We start from the raw sequence: 20,759 nt of genomic DNA, 5'->3' as shown, positions 1-20,759 counted from the left end.
GATTTTCAAAGCTTCCACTACTTTTAACTTGACACAGCATCCTAAAAATGTGGCGTTTATGATGCTGAATACCAGTGAGATGGTCCAAACATCCGTCTGAGGCACGCGCATGTAAACAGAGCGACAATTAAAAACAGTGCAGACGGAACGTAAGAGCGCGCACTTTGAGAACTGGACACATTGACAAACTCGATGCAAAACAGATTGTTGTCAACTGTAGGCTTGTTCAATGATATGAGAATAAAACAAACAATATATTGAGTTCTTAAGCCACTTTTTGTATTGTTTAATCAATGATTTACTCATCTGCCACAATAATGCAATTTATTTTCAACTGAATTTCAATCCGTATTATATATTTATTATAGGCCTTATATATTATATTTATACATTTTTGAATTGTTATGCATTATTTATATGAACTATCTTTATTTGGGGCCTTTCTTAGCAAATAATGATGTATGCGATTAATTAATCGGCATGTCATGTAATCAATTCGATTAAAATTTTTTATCAATTAACATCCCTAGGATACTGTATTGTGTGTGTGTGTATATATATATATATATATTAGGGCTGAAATGATTAGTCGACGTTATAGAAAATGTCAACAATACAACATTTTCATTGTCGAATAGTTGTTTGATCTTATTTACCGTAACATGAGATCACATTAAACTAATGATGACACGTGAGAGCAGCACTGCAGCTCACGTCTGACTGAGGAGAGGAAGAAAACACAGCTTCAGGTGATGTAGATCGCAAAGTATGAGGGAATTATAATGCAAAAATACCAAATAAGTAAATACAGAAGCACTCTCATTGTGGAATAAGAGGAGCTGGAGCTGCCGCTCCGCTGAAGCAAAACTTGCCCAGCCGTTACATCTTTAATGCAGTTATATTTAATGCATTATAGCTTTATTAAAGTTCAAATAATAAGGAAGCAGATCATGTAAATAACTACAAACTCCGAAACTGGCATTTCTCTGTGCAGTCAGCACCTCTTCTATGAGTTGCGCAAATGTCCCGATCTAAGGGAGAGAGATTGAACTGCACCTGGCTGATGCACACTCTGTCGAGGGGACACTCGTCACTCGAACAGAAAGCTGAGAGACAGTGGTCTTCGCTCCATTATACAATGCAACAAAATACGTTTTTGATTTGTTTTTGTTTTGGCTTGTTTTCCAATATAAATATCTAAAACTCCTTTAAAACAACATACATTTACTTTAGCAGCTATACTGCAGAAGACAAAAATTGTTATCTGAGAATGTTGAATATAATATTAAAAATACAAATATTTAAAAAAAAAATCCTTTTAAAAAAGATGCATTCACCTAAGAAGCAGCATATAAGATATTTAGGATACATCTTGAATACACTTATTTAAGACACATTCTCTTTAAGCAAGTCTAAATATCTTATGTTGCTTCTCAAGTAAATGTATCTTGTTTTAAGGATTTTTAGACAATTTTAAAATGGAAAACAAGACAAAAATACTTGATAACAATAGGATTTTTTGCTGTGATTTTCTTGATGTTGTTTTTTTAATTCAGGGAATGTCTTACATTTAAAAGACGATTTTGTCTTCTTTATTGTTAGCAAGCAAATTTAAAGAGCACCTATTATGGTTTTTCAAATATTACCTTTCATGTAGTGTGTTACAAAGCTGTTTGTGAATGTAAAAAAGTCTGCAAGGTTTCAGAAATCAAAGTGCACGAAATATGGAGTTATTGACTCCCAAAAGAAAGAACCGATTCTGAACACCTGAAACAAGTCGTTAGTAATTCCAGACTTACTTCCTGTACTAACCTACGTAATTTGGTAACAAAAAACCCGCCTCTGGTCTGTTTACATGTACAGCCAGTGCAGGCTGTTAGCCTGTTAACTGTTAGCCTCTGCTAACTGGCTAACTCAAGTTATTGTCAAACTACATATAAACTTACCAATGAGAAACCTCCTGTTCTCGTCATGTTTGCGATGGTGGTTCGGGTTGATCTTCCGATGTATCACTATCGGACTCGGGCTCAAATTGGTAAGGTAAAACAGACATTTTTTCAGACGGAGCTGAAACTCGGATATGGTAGTGGGCATTTCCTTTCCGACACGCGCTGTAAGCGGTAGACCAATCACAACAGACTGGGACATCTGACCAATCAGAGCAGAGTATGCTGTCTGAAAGGAGGAGTTTAGAATGAATCCTTTAGAACGGATCATTGAACGAGTCGTTTTTGACACTGGGGAAAAAAGGTAATGCTGCAATTTAAATTATGAGCAAATTAAAGTGTTTTTTGACCTTGGATGCATGTAAATCTATTGTATGAGACCTTTAAAACAAAATTCGGCACGTTTAAAAATCATAATAGGTGCACTTTAATACAACCTTTTAAGTCTGGGCACAAGCTGAATAATCGGTTAAGATCTAATGATTAATCGTTGCAATAACTGACCGAATAGTCGAGTAATCATTCTAATAATCGTTCGATTAGTCAATTATCAAAATAATAGTTAGTTGCAGCCCTAATACATATATGAACATAATCCTTAATCTGGTGAATATATGGTATTTAAAAAGCTTAATTTGGTAAATACATAAATATAAAGCATTGTAACAGAGCCAAGTCTCCGTCATTTCAAAATAAGAGTCCCGAAATAAGTAAGTGTATTTCGGGCTTGTTTAAAGATAAACGTTCCACGTTATGCACCAAATCTGTGTTTTTATGGTTACTAGTGGGATTTTGGTTGCACAATAAGCTGCATCTGGGATTTTATTCATTTTGGACTCTTGTATCCTCTACGTTTGTTCTCATCATAGTGAGGAAAGACTTTCTTTTTTTTTTTTTACATTCTATAAATCGACTTGGAAAAACAATCAGCCTATTAATCACTTATCTGCCTTTTCCACCACATCAGTTATTGGTAGTGGCAAAATCCACTGCCGGTCGACCTCTAGTTAAGATGGTACTCACCAATGTGCCCTTCCAGAGTTTCACCCATTTTAACGGTTGATTTGCTGAGGGTGACGCGCAAACGCTCGGGCTCATCTGGTCGAGGCCTTTACACACAAACAGATATATATTGAAAAGAGCGCTTGGGTGTATAATGACAACGTATACACAATGTGTTTGTGGCTTACACTATGATGAAGGATGTGTTAACTATTTTCTGGTCGTGGAACGACACATGATAGAAATTCTCTCTGAGCGCTTGAGTCGGGACACATACATGTGGCAGTTTTCCCTGAGAAAGATCTGTGTTCATCTTTGCGGTCCAGTTTACCTGCCAAACACACACACACATGAAATGTTATCTGCAGGTCATCTGGGTATTACATGCATACAGAAAATTCACATACATCCATTCCAAACACATCCAGTCACTAGGAGAAAAAACAAAAGTGTGAAAGACACACTATATGACATTGCAGGTACAATCACACACAAACACACACCTTAATCTTGTTGGTCAGCTGTGGAGATAGGCAAATTGGCCTATTGCCCTCATCGTATAGTCTAAAATACAGGTTTCCCAATGTGTCCCCTGCTGTCCAATCAATGCGCTCCAAATTCTGTAGCACCATGACATCATTAGAGTCTTCTTCCTGTCTGTACACCTCCAGACGCGAGACCTGTGAGCTGGGTAACACACGCAGCTTACGCTCCACACACGGCACCGTTTTATGGTTCTGTATGTAAATATGGACACACGAAAATTTACAGAATCACATAGATATCAACTTGAACAGAAAAAACTGCTTGAACATCACTGTCATGAAGGATTAATTAACACTTTTGATCATTTAATATTAGGGATGCACTGTAATGCACTGATAATTTGTAATTTTATGGTTGATAATCATTGATGTTTTGCTTTTATTTTTTCTTAAGAAAATAATACCATACATACACATTACGTGAAACCACAGAAAATTGGGCTTCAAAACATTTTGATCTTCAATAGATGAAATACCTGTTGCATACTTTTAAAAACTGGCATACGTATTCGATTTCAATTGGAAAAATTAGGTCTGATACTATCTGCTTCCAATATTGACCAAATCAGACAGATGCAGTTCATTACAAAATAAATAAATAATGCTACGGATAGCTGACACAAAAAAAGTTCTCAATGTATTGTGCATCATTATTATATAGAGATCAGCCGCTCACGCTATTCTCCGCGGCATCCACGCACAACTCACCATGCGCCCCACCGAGAGCGAGAACCACATTATGGCGACCACAAGGAGGTTACCCCATGTGACTCTACCCTCCCTAGCAACCGGGCCAATTTGGTTGCTTAGGAGACCTGACTGGAGTCACTCAGCACGCCCTGGGATTCGAACTCGTGACTCCAGGGGTGGGAGTCAGCGTCAATACTCGCTGAGCAACCCAGGCCCCTATATTATATAATATTAATTATATTTAGGGCTGTCAATCGATAAAAATGTGTAATCAAATTAATTACATGGTATGCCGATTAATTAACAGAATCAATCGCAGTTAATCGCATATATAAATATTTGCTGAAAAATCCCAGGTGGAAAAACAGGTGGTCCTTCAAGCTTGAATTACGGTCCGGGGGACATGATTAATTGCATTATTATTTTTTTAAGCAACAACAATTATATTATATAATCATAAAAATACAAAAAGTTTTCAGGACCATTAAGATCTTTTGCATTGTGAGATTTTCACAACAATTAAGCTCTAATTGTGTTTAGTTACTGGATTGCAAAAAAAGTAATGATTATGAAAAGAACATTATTAATATTCTCAATTATTTATTATACATTATGGTGGCATGTTTTCATTGTAGTGCATTCATATGCATGAAACTTGCAACCAGTTCAAGCAATATGCTGCTAAATAATACAAGCAGAAATTTCTCAAAACCTTTTCTAAAGCATGTCACAAATCTGTGTCAGGATGTTTAAAAGATGTTAGAAGTGTCTTACAGGAATGTTGAATCTAGCGGTGATGATCTGTTCAGTGTTGATGGTCTTCAGCAGTAGTGGTTTAGACATCATGAGTCCAGAACCGGTGTTACTGCAATCTACAACATCCACGGGCAGATCAGGAGCTCCCAGCAACTACAAACACACAGCACAACATTCACAAGATGAGCTTTAACTACAGGCTAAATGCTAAGGGGGTTTGTTCACCATATACTTCATGATATGTCTGATGTGTTTCATTTATTTTCCAGTCTAAATAACTAACTGGACACAACTGCCACATTCTCACAAATCAAGAACCATTTACAATGACATCGAAGTGTTGCATGCTTGTAAATGTGGGTCCCTGTAAACTGTTAAAAGGCAGTTTACAGTACACTAACAATGGAAGTGAAAGGGGCCAGTCCATAAATATTAAAATAAACACTGTTTCAAAAGCCACATATGGACACGAGACTTAACCATTATATGTGTTAACATGATTTTAGTGTGATAAAATCACTTACTAACCTTGTGTGTAATGTTATACTGTATTTAATATTACAAACTCATTATCATGACAATGTAATGGCGAAAAACCCTGTAATCTGGTAAATGCAAAAATGAAATATTTTAATGTTTGTGGACTGGCCCTATTATAAGTGTCTTACTGTAACAGCGATTTCTTTTTACCTCTTCAACTCTGCGGACCAGTCGACGGGTCCAAAAGGGGGCGCTATGTCACGAAAAAAGTTTACGCTTAAAATGTTCAAGTCTACGAATACAAAAGTCAGGCATATGTGGTATCGTTTGAAAGCTTAGAATCTGCGCTTTTTATAGATAACCATCACTTCTGCATTTAAGTTACATACATTAACAAAATAAGGCCTGAAAACATTCACGTCGCAAATCAGCACCACCTAGCGGTCATGTGGTAGAAATATTAAAATAAAAATCTTTCACATATTACTGAAATAGACAAATTATATATCAAATGAAAGCTCTCATTCTCAGGAATGCGACTTTACAGTTTATTTTGTTGCACTAATACCACAGTTTGAAAGATTTTCAAAAGAATCACAAAGTGAAATATGATTTCTGTAAATCACCAAATACAAACGTCTCTTTTATGTGCCGATCACTGCTGCTGTAAGCCCCGAATAGATATAAACTTCAGAAATGCATTTACCTTTTTTACTTGCTTGTGAGCTTGGTTGTGTGAATAATCTGTTATATCTTAGATGTCCAGAACAATATATGCGGTCCAGCAGGAGAAGAATGCTAAACAAATCATCAGGCATTTATACCATCGACTACTGATGATAAAATGTTATACATCATCACAGAGAAAAGGAGTTCAGCTTTCTAATGACATCTAAATTGAGTTTCTAGTCCACTCAGAGGCCGAGGTATTTGATGAAACAATCGGGGTGGTGCTTGGACTGAATATTAGACTGAATGTCTATGGATGAGCACATCTGTGAGGGCTAAAATGCATTAGAGCGTCACCTACTTTTCAGATTACTTTTGTGATGGGATGTAATAGAGAAACAAATATTTTTTCTAGTACTTGCTGCATCTAGTGGTATAAAATAAGACTTGAGGGAACTGCAGTGAACAGAACCAGAATTACATACATACAAATTTGCATGTTAACAAAAAAAACAAAAAAAAAAAAAAGATACAAAAAAAATTTTCTATTCATCAAAAGGTTGTAAACATACAATACTATTTATCAATAAATAAATGGAGTCTCTGAAAAAAATTAGACCAATTTTTGGCAATAAGTCCACAGTATGTGAAAATGGTGAGCTTTTAAATTTGAGTGTGAAAAACTGCAGGCGGCAGCCCAAAAATGCTCCAGAGTTGAAGAGGTTAAATAAACGAGAAATAAATCAAAATTATTTTTAGTGGTGATCAATATTATGCCACAAACGCTGTGACTGAAATTATTGTGTATTAAACTCGAACATGTTGAGCTTTGACAATTCATAGACCTACAAACACTGCAATAAGTTCAATTTGAATTTGATTTATAAAAAATTGCCTTTCTGATAAACAAGAGCCTGGCTATGGGATTATTCTGTGTGCTAATGGTTGAGGAACAGAAGTGTAGTGAAGCTTTATCATTAGTGTTGGTTGTCTGTGTACAGTACCTGACAGCGGACGGTGAGTTTGGGTTGAGTGGTGATATTCTGGCACTCATCATGAACTTCCACTGTAAAATTTGCTGGACTTCCATTCTCAATAGAGATGACATCATCATCAGGTAACACCACGAGTGTGTGTGGAGGGCCTGGAAGATACGATCCATACAGGGGAGACCGGGGCAAGTTGTCATAAGGGCTATATCTCGGTAACAAAAGGTTTTGAGTGTAACTGAAGTCCAATTTCACAAATGTTGGCTTCAAACACCTAGTTCAAAAACCTCAAAATTGCTTGTATTTTTAAATTGTTTTACAGTTTAAGTTTTTGCTAAAAAGCCTATATTTAAGTAGGCTGTTTAATCACAGGTTCCACAGTGACAGCTTACCTCATTGAGTATGACAACATATTACCCACTATTGGGGCACACTGTCACAAAAAGACAACGTGTTTAACCCTTTAAGCTCTGAAGGTGTTTTTAAAGATTTCCTGTTTCAGTGGCATACCCAAAATTAAAGGCTTATAACTCGGGGGTACAACAACGAGAGTCAAATGTTTGGTATCATTGTAAAGAAAACTTTACATTTTTTAATTATATACATGATGATACATTCTGAGACTCTCAGCCTGAGAAACTGCTGAAAAATCACAAAAAATTGAGCAAAACAAAACAAACTCTTTTTTTCCGTATTTTTCCAATTTGACGTTATATATCTCTATCTAATTGTACATAAGAACTAATTACACATGCAAACACAACAATGACTAAAGGTTTGCATAGCATATAGACATTTCACAGAATGAGTTTCATTCTGTGCCATTTGAGTCATCATTGAGTGTTTCATGTACTTGGCGCCATCTTCTGGTGGCCATATGTAACATTGTGCTTCGTGTGGAATATCTAATGATCTATGCATATGATTACTTTGTGTGTGGGATTGTTTGAAAGATAATCACACACAAGTAATGGTGTGTGATATTTATGTTCCGTTTATTTTTTGTGAAGTTATAAAGTGGCATATTATATGGCATATAAGCAAAACCAACATAATTGTCAAATACAGGTGCATCTCAATAAATTAGAATGTCGTGGAAAAGTTCATTTATTTCAGTAATTCAACTCAAATTGTGAAACCCATGTATTAAATAAATTCAATGCACACAGACTGAAGTAGTTTAAGTCTTTGGTTCTTTTAATTGTGATGATTTTGGCTCACATTTAACAAAAACCCACCAATTCACTATCTCAAAAAATTATAATACATCATAAGACCAATAAAAAAAACATTTTTAGTGAATTGTTGGCCTTCTGGAAAGTATGTTCATTGACTGTATATGTACTCAATACTTGGTAGGGGCTCCTTTTGCTTTAATTACTGCCTCAATTCGGCGTGGCATGGAGGTGATCAGTTTGTGGCACTGCTGAGGTGGTATGGAAGCCCAGGTTTCTTTGACAGTGGCCTTCAGCTCATCTGCATTTTTTGGTCTCTTGTTTCTCATTTTCCTCTTGACAATACCCCATAAATTCTCTATGGGGTTCAGGTCTGGTGAGTTTGCTGGCCAGTCAATCACACCAACACCATGGTCATTTAACCAACTTTTGGTGCTTTTGGCAGTGTAGGCAGATGCCAAATCCTGCTGGAAAATGAAATCAGCATCTTTAAAAGCTGGTCAGCAGAAGGAAGCATGAAGTGCTCCAAAATTTCTTGGTAAACGGGTGCAGTGATTTTGGTTTTCAAAAAACACAATGGACCAACACCAGCAGATGACATTGCACCCCAAATCATCACAGACTGTGGAAACTTAACACTGGACTTCAAGCAACTTGGGTTATGAGCTTCTCCACCCTTCCTCCAGACTCTAGGACCTTGGTTTCCAAATGAAATACAAAACTTGCTCTCATCTGAAAAGAGGACTTTGGACCACTGGGCAACAGTCCAGTTCTTCTTCTCCTTAGCCCAGGTAAGACGCCTCTGACGTTGTCTGTGGTTCAGGAGTGGCTTAACAAGAGGAATACGACAACTGTAGCCAAATTCCTTGACACGTCTGTGTGTGGTGGCTCTTGATGCCTTGACCCCAGCCTCAGTCCATTCCTTGTGAAGTTCACCCAAATTCTTGAATCGATTTTGCTTGACAATCCTCATAAGGCTGCGGTTCTCTCGGTTGGTTGTGCATCTTTTTCTTACACACTTTTTCCTTCCACTCAACTTTCTGTTAACATGCTTGGATACAGCACTCTGTGAACAGCCAGCTTCTTTGGCAATGAATGTTTGTGGCATACCCTCCTTGTGAAGGGTGTCAATGATTGTCTTCTGGACAACTGTCAGATCAGCAGTCTTCCCCATGATTGTGTAGCCTAGTGAACCAAACTGAAAGACCATTTTGAAGGCTCAGGAAACCTTTGCAGGTGTTTTGAGTTGATTAGCTGATTGGCATGTCACCATATTCTAATTTGTTGAGATAGTGAATTTGTGGGTTTTTGTTAAATGTGAGCCAAAATCATCACAATTAAAAGAACCAAAGACTTAAACTACTTCAGTCTGTGTGCATTGAATTTATTTAATACACGAGTTTCACAATTTGAGTTGAATTACTGAAATAAATGAACTTTTCCACGACATTCTAATTTATTGAGATGCATCTGTACATATACTTAGCTATTACTCGCTATATTTTTGTCTGTGAGTAAAACATTGGCTGGATGTATTCTACTCTTTGAGAGCTTTCCAACATCATATCACACATGGCTATTTGATGAGTTTGATGTTTCTACTTATTGCAATAATATGTATAGTGCAATTTTTTTTAAATTAATTATCAAAACGTAACACTTCTGATTTGTCTGCGAATTTCAAAGCACTTGTTCAGTTTTGGTCATAATGTCTGCATGCATTGGAAAGTAGAGCTTCTAAGCTTTCAAACGATACCTATTTTGTGTTTGTCAAGACTGCAGTTATTAATATTTTGACGATTATTTTTTTTTCTCGCGGGCCTGAGGGCGGGCCCATCCGAGTTTAAAGGGTTAATGAACTTTAGCATTTTCCCTGGCCAATCACAGTGAAAATGTTCAACAGCTTTTTGGAAGCCATTACGTTTAGGTTGGTGCTTAAATAGAAATTAACTTTCATGAATAAACCAACTCTAAGAAATATATAAAAAATGTTAGAGTAAAAAAGTTTGACAAGTAGCCCCGGTCTAATCTATTATTCTTACATTTCCTGTTGCTGTAATGTGTTTGTGTGTGTGTGTCATACTGTACCCGGGTTCACAACAATTAGCCAAGGCTGGCTTTTCTTCATCCCTTGGATTTGAACCTTCACTTTGTGCTCCTGTCAACACAACAGACACACACATGAAATATCGCACAAGACTACAAGCATCTCCATTTGAACAAATGAAGTTACTGCAGCCTTACAAGTCCTCTCTTGTTGAAAACAACACAATAATTAAAGGGATAGTTCACCAAAAAATGAAAATTCTGTCATAATTTACTCACCCCTTATGTCATTCCAAACCCTTTTGCTAAAAACATAGAAAGATCTTATGGAGTATTTCTATTGATCAGCACTGTAATTAATTAAGTACAATCAGTAAGAAAGTATTCATATATGTTAAACAAGAGAACAATTTACTCTGCTATCATTCCTGAAAGCATATGTTCAGGAATGTATTAGACTGTGTGTGTGTGTGTGTGTGTGTGTGTGTGTGTGTGTGAGAGAGAGATATTAGCGGGGGCCTGTGCTCACATCTGGAAGCAATAAAATTGGGCCTCTTGCTATATGCATGAAAAAACAGACCGGAGCCAAAGACAAAGTGGAGAAGTAGCAAAGTGAAGAAAGTTGAGGAGACAATAGTGGCAGAGAGTTGTATATGAAAATGTATCCCCACCTAGGGGGACAGACTGTCCTGAAACATATAAAAGAGTGTGAAGAGAGTGAATCTGCAGTTGCTTTCCAGATCAACTCAGATTTTATTATTTTAATAAAGTCATATGGCATCAAAACCCATGACTTTGAGAGTGATTCTTTACATAAGAGGCAGAAGTGCCACGACAATCTCTCGTGAATGTACAAGACACTGTGAAAAAGCTTCTCTCGTATTGCACCCACAAATTTCTAATTTTGTGTTCCGCATATGAAAGAAAGTCATGTGGGTTTGGAACGACATGAGGGTGAGTAAATGACAGAATAGTTTGGGTGAACTATTCCTTTAAAGCTGCTTTGATTTGATGCTGTTAGTATTGAAATTAGAAACGCATGGCCCTATTTAACAAATGCACTGTGCGCATCACATTTTACACTAATCAACAAAAGTTATTCAATAATTCAGAATGTTGATCTTTTAGCATTATAACAAAATAAACTGAGCGCGGACCTTGGACTTATGGGTCAATTTGACACTTACATTTTTAACACTGATTTACATAAAGTTTTCGGCCTGAAACTTCATGACATCCTCCACTGAGGTGATCTGAACCTGACAATGACATTTGAAGTGCACAAAGCTACAAAAAAAGACCCTATGTTGTCCTTAAGGGTCAAATTGACCTTATTTTTTATGTTCAATTTCAAAAGCTTATAATACAGGCTCTGTTTGCTCTCTCTCTCCACTTTTTGTCTTAAATTGTTCATCTATGTGCCAGCTAACACTAGAAATTAGTTTTTTTTTCTGTCACCTTCTATTCCAATATACAGTTCTGAAAGGCAGGCAAATCTTGTTAAAAAAAAGCTTCTAAAGCTTGTAATAAAGGCTCTGTTTGCTCGATCTCACTACTTTTAGTCTTAGATCATTCCACTAGATGGCAGCAAACACTAAAAATATATGTATTTTTTCATCACAACATACAGATCTGAAAAGCAGGGGGGACCAAACGTGACTCCGCCCATAGACATCCAGGCTTTTTTGGAAGCCCCGCACTTTCCCCATGTTTTGTGGAATACCTCTGCCTCTGAATGGACTACAAATTTAATCATGGTGTCATTTGAAAGCTAAGAACCTCAGGTTTGCAATGATGTGTACCATTTTATCATCAATATTCAGGAAAATATTCAAACAAAGATTTGTTTATAGTACTTTTTTTTGCTGAACTGCATTTGTGTCTGTTGTCAATGAGTCTTTGTGGGCGTCTGTGTGTATGTACTTATGTGTTTTGTGTGTGTGTGTGTGTGTGTGGTGTGTGTGTGTGTGTGTGTGTGTGTGTGTGAAATTTTGAGTATGACAGTTCTTATAATAACATTTTGACCTTTTCTAAAATTTTATGGTGAAGCTTCTCAAAAAAAGACTGGATGTCTATGGGCGGAGTTGGGTCTCCCTCTGACTTTCAGATCTGTATATTGTGATAGAAGGTGAAAGAGAAAAAAATATTTATTTCTAGTGTTAGCTGGCACCTAGACGAACGATTTAAGACCAAAAGTAGAAAGATAAAGCAAACCGAGCCTTTATTACAAGCTTTTGAAATTGAACATAAAAAAGTGTCAATTTCACCCTCTAGGTTCAAAGCAGGGACTTGATCATTAAGACCATGGAAGGGTTAACTGAACCACTGCTGTGATATGCACTGTAACACACTGATAACTAACCTTGTTCTGGTTATTATTTAATTTTCCCTTGACTCTCACATCTTTGATGACAGTCGTGGTCCCAAAAGCAATCCCTGCATAACTCAACTCTAGTGAACTAATGAGAGACAAACAGAGAGATTTCTCCATCAGAATAAAGACAAACCACAAACTGGACAATCTAGTAACAAGTTCTACATTTCCGTTTAGTAATTTAGCAAATGCTTTTATCCAAAGGGACTTACAAATGAGGTGTACTTGGACTTCAATAGTGCAATGATGTATTTTGACATACCTGCACTCCATTTGGGGTTTGATGTCACAGGGGGGCTGTGTGGGATAATCAAACGCATCTTTGAACTCTACAGGTATACTAAAGGGCACCCCCACCTGGAGAGGAGTGGTAATGCAGGCTAACACAAAAGATACCGCTTCACCCTCTGTGAGAGTGAGCGAGAGAGTGAGAGAGAGAGCATTTAAAATACAGTTAGGCTATTCTTTTTGAAATAGTAGTCAGCTAAACTACTTTACAGTGTCCTTGTTACACATACTGCATGTATCGACTATAGTAATAACAGTCAATTATGCATAATTACAAGCAACTAACCCTAAACCAAACCCTTACCCTAACCCTAAACCTAAAGTACGTACATATAGTTTTAGGGTTGTTAATTAGTAATAATCAGTAATTACTTGTGTAATTACACTGTAACAAGGATACTGTAAAACCCTACAAGCTACAAGTAATTCAAGTTTTTTGGTAACACTTTATTTTAAGGATCAGAAATTAGACCGTACTTAATGACTAATAATTGGACTTGTAGGGGAATAGTTATGGACTTGTTTAGAATTCTATGGTATTTATTAGGCCTATGTGCACTGATATCCTACCCTTTCCCAATAACCTCCTTACATTTGTTTTTTCCTAACAATGAACATATTTGGTCAAAAGGCACCAATAGCTAGTAAGGTGCAAAATGCGTCCTATATAGGTCCTCATTACACTGTGTGAATGTACTGAGAACCTTTAAAGGATGCATGTTTTGTTTTTAGCGACTCATCGTTATTACAAAAGCAACTGTAAAGGGGCTATAAAAGCAAGAATAAGAAATCAGCCAATAAAGGCTTAATAAATACTTTATAATGCCAAACAAGTCCATAAATAGTCACTCACAAGTGTAATTATTAGTCATGAATTACTGGCTGATTTCTGATCCCTAAAATAGTGTTACTAGTTTTTTTTAAATTAACAATCAAGTTTTTATTTGTTATTATTTATTTTTAAAAACAAAAACAAATAGACATATGACAATCATTCAATCATTAGAAGACACTCAAGAACACACATGGGATTTCAAATTTTATCATAATTATTGTTTACCATTCCCATGTATTAATATTATACATAATTTCAATTAACTGTAAAGGTCAAAGAGATATAGTCATCTATTCATGTTATAATATTAGGGCTGGGTATTGATGCAGATTTCCCGATTAGATTCCGATTCTGATTCACAAGCTCTCGATTTTGAATTTCGATTGGATATCGATTCATATGGGTGTATTTCAGTTATAATGTCCGCTCTCATTATCTCTCAGATAATGCTGTTAATTAACTGGGAACCTTCTAACTAGGTACATTACGAAAATATACATTTTATTAATTACATTTCTTCAGTTTTTCATCACTTTGGTCACATTTAAGCTTTTTAAAAATGAACAAATCCATGTGTTCCATCAATAAATATGCTATTATTATTATTATTATTATTATTATATTTTGCATATATCTAATTTTGTTAGACTGGTAACACTTTACAATAAGGTTCCATTAGTTAACAACATTAGTTCACATGAACTAACAATGAACAATACATTTACAGCATTTATTAATCTAATTTCAACATATAGTAATACATTTTTATAATCAAAAGTTATGTTTGTAAACGCACTATGAACTAACATGAACTAACAATGAACAATTGTATTTTTGTTAACTACATTAACAATGATTAATAAATGCTGTAAAAAAAATATATTGTTCATTGTTAGTTCATGATACGTAATGCGTTAACTAATGTTAATAAATGGAAGAGTGTTACTGTTTTTTGTGTTTAATTGTGTAATTTGTACTATTTACAAGTATTTACGTTGATTTGTTGAACACGTGCTAAAAATCAGTACTGTCTCTTTAAGAAAACCGGCAGTTCTGTAAAGAATAAATGGCTCAAATGGCTTCTTCATCCATGCTATTATTTATTAGAATTAAATGTTTCTTTTTATGTTGTTTATAGTCAACAATTGACTGTAAAGAACAGAAAGGTTAATAAAAGAGACATTATTCAATGGCAAATGGATTGTGTGGATCTTGTCTTTTTTTTTGAGGGGGCCTGGGTAGCTCAGTGGTAAAATACGCTGGCTATCACCCCTGGAGTTCGCTAGTTCGCTAGTTCGAATCCAGGGCGTGCTGAGTGACTCCAGCCAGGTCTCCTAAGCAACCAAACTGGCCCGGTTGCTAGTGAGGGTAGAGTCACATGGGGTAACCTCCTTGTGGTCGCCATAATGTGGTTCTCGCTCTTGGTGGGGCGCGTGGTGAGTTGTGCGTGGATGCCGCGGAGAATAGCGTGAAGCCTCCACACGTGCTATGTCTCCATGGTAACGCGCTTAACAAGCCACGTGATAAGATGCGCGGGTTGACGGTCTCAGACGCGGAGGCAACTGAGATTCGTCCTCCGCCACCCGGATTGAGGTGAATCACTACGCGACCACGAGGACTTAAAAGTGCACTGGGAATTGGGCATTCCAAATTGGGAGAAAAAGGGGGGGGGGAATCATGCGCCCCACCGAGAGTGAGAACCACATTATAGCGACCACGAGGAGGTTACCCCATGTGACTCTACCCTCCCTAGCAACCGGGCCAATTTGGTTGCTTAGGAGACCTGGCTGGAGAAACACGGAATTCTTTTTATTGCATAGCGCAAAATGTGGTCGCATGCGAGTGATTTACATGCATTGTACAGGGTTGCAGCATACAGTAATAGATCGATCAATATAGAGATTGTTAAAATGAAGATGCATCAGAAAAGTTTTTTTTTTTTTTAAAAGATCTAAAATGCTGCACAAGTCTGAACCTGTGCGTAAGCAATGCATTTGTCATAGATACTAATGTATACTAAAGTAGCTTGTTACAGCTGAATTCCTGTCATGCTACTGAAATATGTATTTCAACTAGAAGCATTACTACTTTTAGTTACTGTCCAACACGGACAAACATCACAAACAATATTCACATAAAAGGTGAAAGACATGAATCTAGTAAGCTTTGTGAGAATTTTGCTTTATTTCACTGCTGGCTGATGGTAGCTGTGTGGTTATATGTTTATGTGTGTGTGTGTGTGTATGCATTTTACCTTTAATAGAGAAATTAAGGGTGTAGTGAGGTAGTCTCTTCCCAGCCCATTCACTGGCGGAGCTGTCACTCAGTATAGTCTGCAGATGCAGCGTGTAATTCCCAAGTTTATTGAGATTCTCTGTGAGAAAAAAAAAAAAACATTCACAGAACTAAAACAGTCCCAGCAAATACACATTTCTTGAATAAAACTAAACATTAACTCATTCTTTTACGATTAGGCAACAGATAAAAATATCATCAAAACTGTAATATAATATTAGCTTTTAAAATGTCAACAGAAAATGAACAGTTTATTTCCAGAGCCTTTTTGAGAACATTAACGATTAAAATAAATGTAAGGACTTTTTTTTTTGGTCTAAAAAACACTGAAATTACTGTTTACTTATTATCTTGACTATACTGTATAAATGACATATATACACATTTTAAAATACCCTTAAATTGCATCTGAATGTTTTTGTTGTTGTTGTTATTTTATGTGCTAATCTGCTCATTAAACTGTGTCAAATAACAAAAAAACAAAAAATAACCAAAAGAGGTGTGTATGAATCATTTGCAAAAAGAGTTCCCACCCTTTTTGACCACTAAAATTCCATGACCCTTCCTGTCACTCAGCATTGCTGAATATGGACTTTTAATGAGCGTTTAAACAGCGGTGAAACACTTTCTTATGATGCGTTACATTCACACTGTTATGCGTGAAAAGGTGGATATGACGTCATTTAGGAACTTTCATTTGGGAGCTTAATAGAGTAAAGAAGGCAAAAAGGAATCTGCCGCACACCAGGCCATAAACGTTGCACACAAAAAATGTCCAAAGTCCAAGATCCATTGAGAAAAATCATTTACTGAAGATTTACCATGAATAGTAACAAAAGTGAACAAAGCGTGCACAAACAAAAAAGTCAATATGTGCATCAAAAAAAAGAAAGATGTAGCATGAATTTCTTAAGCTTAATTTAAAACATATTTCTTGGCGATACTTAGTGATGGTGGAGTCAAGGGAGGTTCAAAGTCAATTTCTGTTGTAACACGGTTTAGCTGTTGTTCAGCGAAGTGGAAATTCATGCTACATTTTTTTTTTTTTTTTTTAAACAATGTGCACATTCACTTTTTTGGTTGTGCACGCTTTGTACACTTTTGTTCCTATTCATAGTAAATCTTCAGTAAAAAATTCTCTCAATGGATCTTGGACTTTGAACCTCATTTTTTCCTCTGATCTATTTGAACTGAATTGACGCACACATTTAATACTTGTGACTTTATGAATTGGTGCAGGACTTCTTTTGTATTTTTAGCTTAAGAGAGGAGCCACATAATGATTCATCAGCTTAACAAAAAACAGTTAGAAACGCTTTGACAGACGAAACATAAATCCAATAAATACACGATATCATGCCTTTGTCACAGTTTTTATGCGGTTGGGGTATTTTTGCATGAAACGCTAACCAATGTTGCCTTTAGCATCGAACAGAAAGCAACAAATAATATATTTTCTGCCTCTTTCTATGAACAGAATCCACATACGATCAGAAAAGTATGTGGTTGTTTACACTCTGTGGGGTTTTAAAGTTTGGAGCAGCAAAAAACAGTTAACCTTGTGTTAGCTTTATGCTAAGATAAAATGCTATTTCTTTCCTTTACATGCACCTGTTACCAGACACGATTATATTTTATAATGAAATCTATGAAGTAGGTGCCCGAAGCCGAATACCTTATTCAGAAAGGCACGAATATTTCAAACTTCGAAACGAATAACGGATTCACCCGAATAATATAACCAATATTTGTATGACTGACTGATTATCCAAGAAGCACAAGCATAAAGCGACACTGATATATGAACATATCCAAAATGACAACGAATTTATGAATCTGTGCAGCCAGTATTTCTAAAGTGTAAATCACGGTGTGATTTCAGATCGGATGGGCGCGGTCCCGACTCCGTTTGCGGTCTCTGTTAATTGTTCATGTCTGGAGCTTGTCAAGTGTAACACTAAGATACGACATCATATACACGTTTCACTTCTTGAAATGTCTATGTTAATGTATCGCACGATTCACACGTGATTCCCATGTATTCATTTATAGTCTAAACCTGAGCGTGATGTTAAATTCCTGACCTTAAGTGATGATTTCACATCGGAGCTCGTCTATCCGGCTCTTAAAGTTCACCACATTTATATCCACATCAGTGATTTAAGGTTATTAACTGGTTAAGACTTTATTCAGGAAAAGGTTAAAATTCTCCAATAAGGTTTAAATGCTTCATAGATTATAGAATATTCCTCCTGATGTAAAACGAAGAAACTGAAACATGTTTTCTTCTTGTTCTTCTTTAAACTCTGATAATGTTGTGTTCTTGATCTCTGGTAAGGCACTATATAAATTTAACATTATTATTATTATTATTATTAGGCTTTTATTATGAAAAGGCATACACAAGGCATATTTTATCAATAGAAACAATGAACATAAGAGTAACATTTAAAAATGGGCATTTAATTTAGCTTTGACGCACCTCCGTTTTAAGCCCCGCCCACACCCGGTTCCATCTGAATACAGATACAGATAATTTTGTCATATGAACAAATACAGATACAGATAATGGCTCCGCTGCACACCCCTACAATGAAGAAAATTCATAGAGTAGGACCTTTGATATTACAACAAAGATGTACTACAAAAATTTTATTCTTAATGAGAAATTAAATCCTTACAACAAGATCAATTTACTTGAGTAGAAAAACTGCATAAAGAAAATGTATTTTTACAATGAAGTTTATTTTCTTACTTTGTTTTCTTGTTTATGGACAAAACAAGTGAAAAAAGATCTACCAGTGCTGAAGAAGTAATCCAAAGTATTTAGATTACATTTCTGACCTTGAGTAATCTATTGGAATATGTTACAAATTACATTTTACAGCATGTAATCTGTAATCTGTAGTGGAATACATTTCAAAAGTAACCCTCCCAACCCTGCAAACAAGCTTTTCATGACCGTGGGAACCCTGAATGGTAAAATGCTGGAAAATACACCATTAAATTAAAACCTCAAAGGTTTAAAGCAGTAGTTCTCAACCAGGGGGTCGAGGTAGTGACAGATGTGTTGGATCTTTACCCATAGCTTTGAACCAGTACTCCCACTTGGATGAATGCACACCGATGTAACAGTTAGTCTGGACGTTTCTTTTAGGAGCTGAAAGAATAAAAAAGCTGATTATAAACCACTCATCAGTATAAAGACTATAATACTGCAAATATTCACATTATATTACACTGAAAATACAGGAAGCATATACTAAACTAATGACACTGCTACATTTGCACTATGCTTGCATTACCAAAAAAGTAAATACAGTGCATCCGGAAAGTATTCACAGCACTTCACTTTTTCCACATTTTGTTATGTTACAGCCTTATTCCAAAATGGATTAAATTCATTATTTTCCTCAAAATTCTACAAACAATACCCCATAATGACAACGTGAAAGAAGTTTGTTTGAAATCTTTGCAAATTTATTAAAAACGAAAAAAAAAAAATCACATGTACATTAGTATTCACAGCCTTTGCCATGACACTCAAAATTGAGCTCAGGTGCATCCTGTTTCCACTGATCATCCTTGAGATGTTTCTACAACTTGATTGGCATCCACCTGTGGTAAATTCAGTTGATTGGACATGATTTGGAAAGGCACACACCTGTCTATATAAGGTCCCACAGTTAACAGTGCATGTCAGAGCACAAACCAAGCCATGAAGTCTAAGGAATTGTCTGTAGACCTCCGAGACAGTATTGTATCGAGGCACAGATCTGGGGAAGGGTACAGAAAGATTTCTGGAGCACTGAAGGTCCCAATGAGCACAGTGGCTTCCACTAGCCGTAAATGGAAGAAGTTTGGAACCACCAGGACTCTTCCTAGAGCTGGCCGCCCGGCCAAACTGAGCGATCGGGGGAGAAGGGCCTTAGTCAGGGAGGTGACCCTGAACCCGATGGTCACTCTGACAGAGCTCCAGCATTTCTCTGTGGAGAGAGGAGAACCTTCCAGAAGAACAACCATCTCTGCAGCACTCTACCAATCAGGCCTGTATGGAAGAGTGGCCAGACGGAAGCCACTCCTCAGTAAAAGGCACACGACAGCCCGCCTGGAGTTTGCCAAAAGGCACCTGAAGGACTCTCAGACCATGAGAAACAAAGATTGAACTCTTTGGCCTGAATGGCAAACGTCATGCCTGGAGGAAACCAGGCACCGCTCATCACCTGGCCAATACTATCCCTACAGTGAAGCATGGTGGTGGCAGCATCATGCTGTGGGGATGTTTTTCAGCGGCAGGAACTGGGAGACTAGTCAGGATCGAGGGAAAGTTGAATGCAGCAATGTACAGAGACATCCTTGATGAAAACCTGCTCCAGAGCACTCTGGACCTCAGACTGGGGCGAAGGTTCATCTTCCAACAGGACAACGACCCTAAGCACACAGCCAAGATAACAAAGGAGTGGCTCCGGGACAACTCTGTGAATGTCCTTGAGTGGCCCAGCCAGAGCCCAGACTTGAACCCGATTGAACATCTCTGGAGAGATCTGAAAATGGCTGTGCACCGACACTCCCCATCCAACCTGATGGAGCTTGAGAGGTCCTGCAAAGAAGAATGGGAGAAACTCCCCAAAACTAGGTGTGCCAAGCTTGTAGCATCATACTCAAAAAG

The 20,759-nt window shown here is 36.8% G+C and overlaps 1 protein-coding gene across 3 annotated transcripts in view; it reads right to left on the bottom strand.

Annotated features, from left to right (window-relative positions):
* The window catches only part of LOC127450177 (structural maintenance of chromosomes flexible hinge domain-containing protein 1-like), a 92,359-nt gene that overhangs the window by 45,148 nt on the left and 26,452 nt on the right, over positions 1-20,759 (bottom strand). For all 3 annotated transcript variants that reach the window (XR_007898925.1, XR_007898926.1, XM_051714040.1), the window contains exons 19-28: positions 19,173-19,250; positions 16,050-16,169; positions 12,935-13,079; positions 12,661-12,757; positions 10,341-10,410; positions 7,093-7,232; positions 4,958-5,092; positions 3,452-3,685; positions 3,137-3,279; positions 2,970-3,055 (exon numbers count right to left, since the gene is read on the bottom strand). Coding sequence is in view for 1 of the 3 variants with exons in the window: in XM_051714040.1 (XP_051570000.1) it covers positions 2,970-3,055; positions 3,137-3,279; positions 3,452-3,685; positions 4,958-5,092; positions 7,093-7,232; positions 10,341-10,410; positions 12,661-12,757; positions 12,935-13,079; positions 16,050-16,169; positions 19,173-19,250 (1,248 nt within the window). In the remaining 2 variants the exon portion in view is untranslated. The remainder of the gene's footprint in view (positions 1-2,969; positions 3,056-3,136; positions 3,280-3,451; positions 3,686-4,957; positions 5,093-7,092; positions 7,233-10,340; positions 10,411-12,660; positions 12,758-12,934; positions 13,080-16,049; positions 16,170-19,172; positions 19,251-20,759) is intronic.

The sequence above is a fragment of the Myxocyprinus asiaticus genome, chromosome 2 (assembly GCF_019703515.2).
Source record: "Myxocyprinus asiaticus isolate MX2 ecotype Aquarium Trade chromosome 2, UBuf_Myxa_2, whole genome shotgun sequence".
Classification (NCBI taxonomy): domain Eukaryota; kingdom Metazoa; phylum Chordata; class Actinopteri; order Cypriniformes; family Catostomidae; genus Myxocyprinus; species Myxocyprinus asiaticus.
This window is presented reverse-complemented; position numbering and strand designations above follow the sequence as displayed.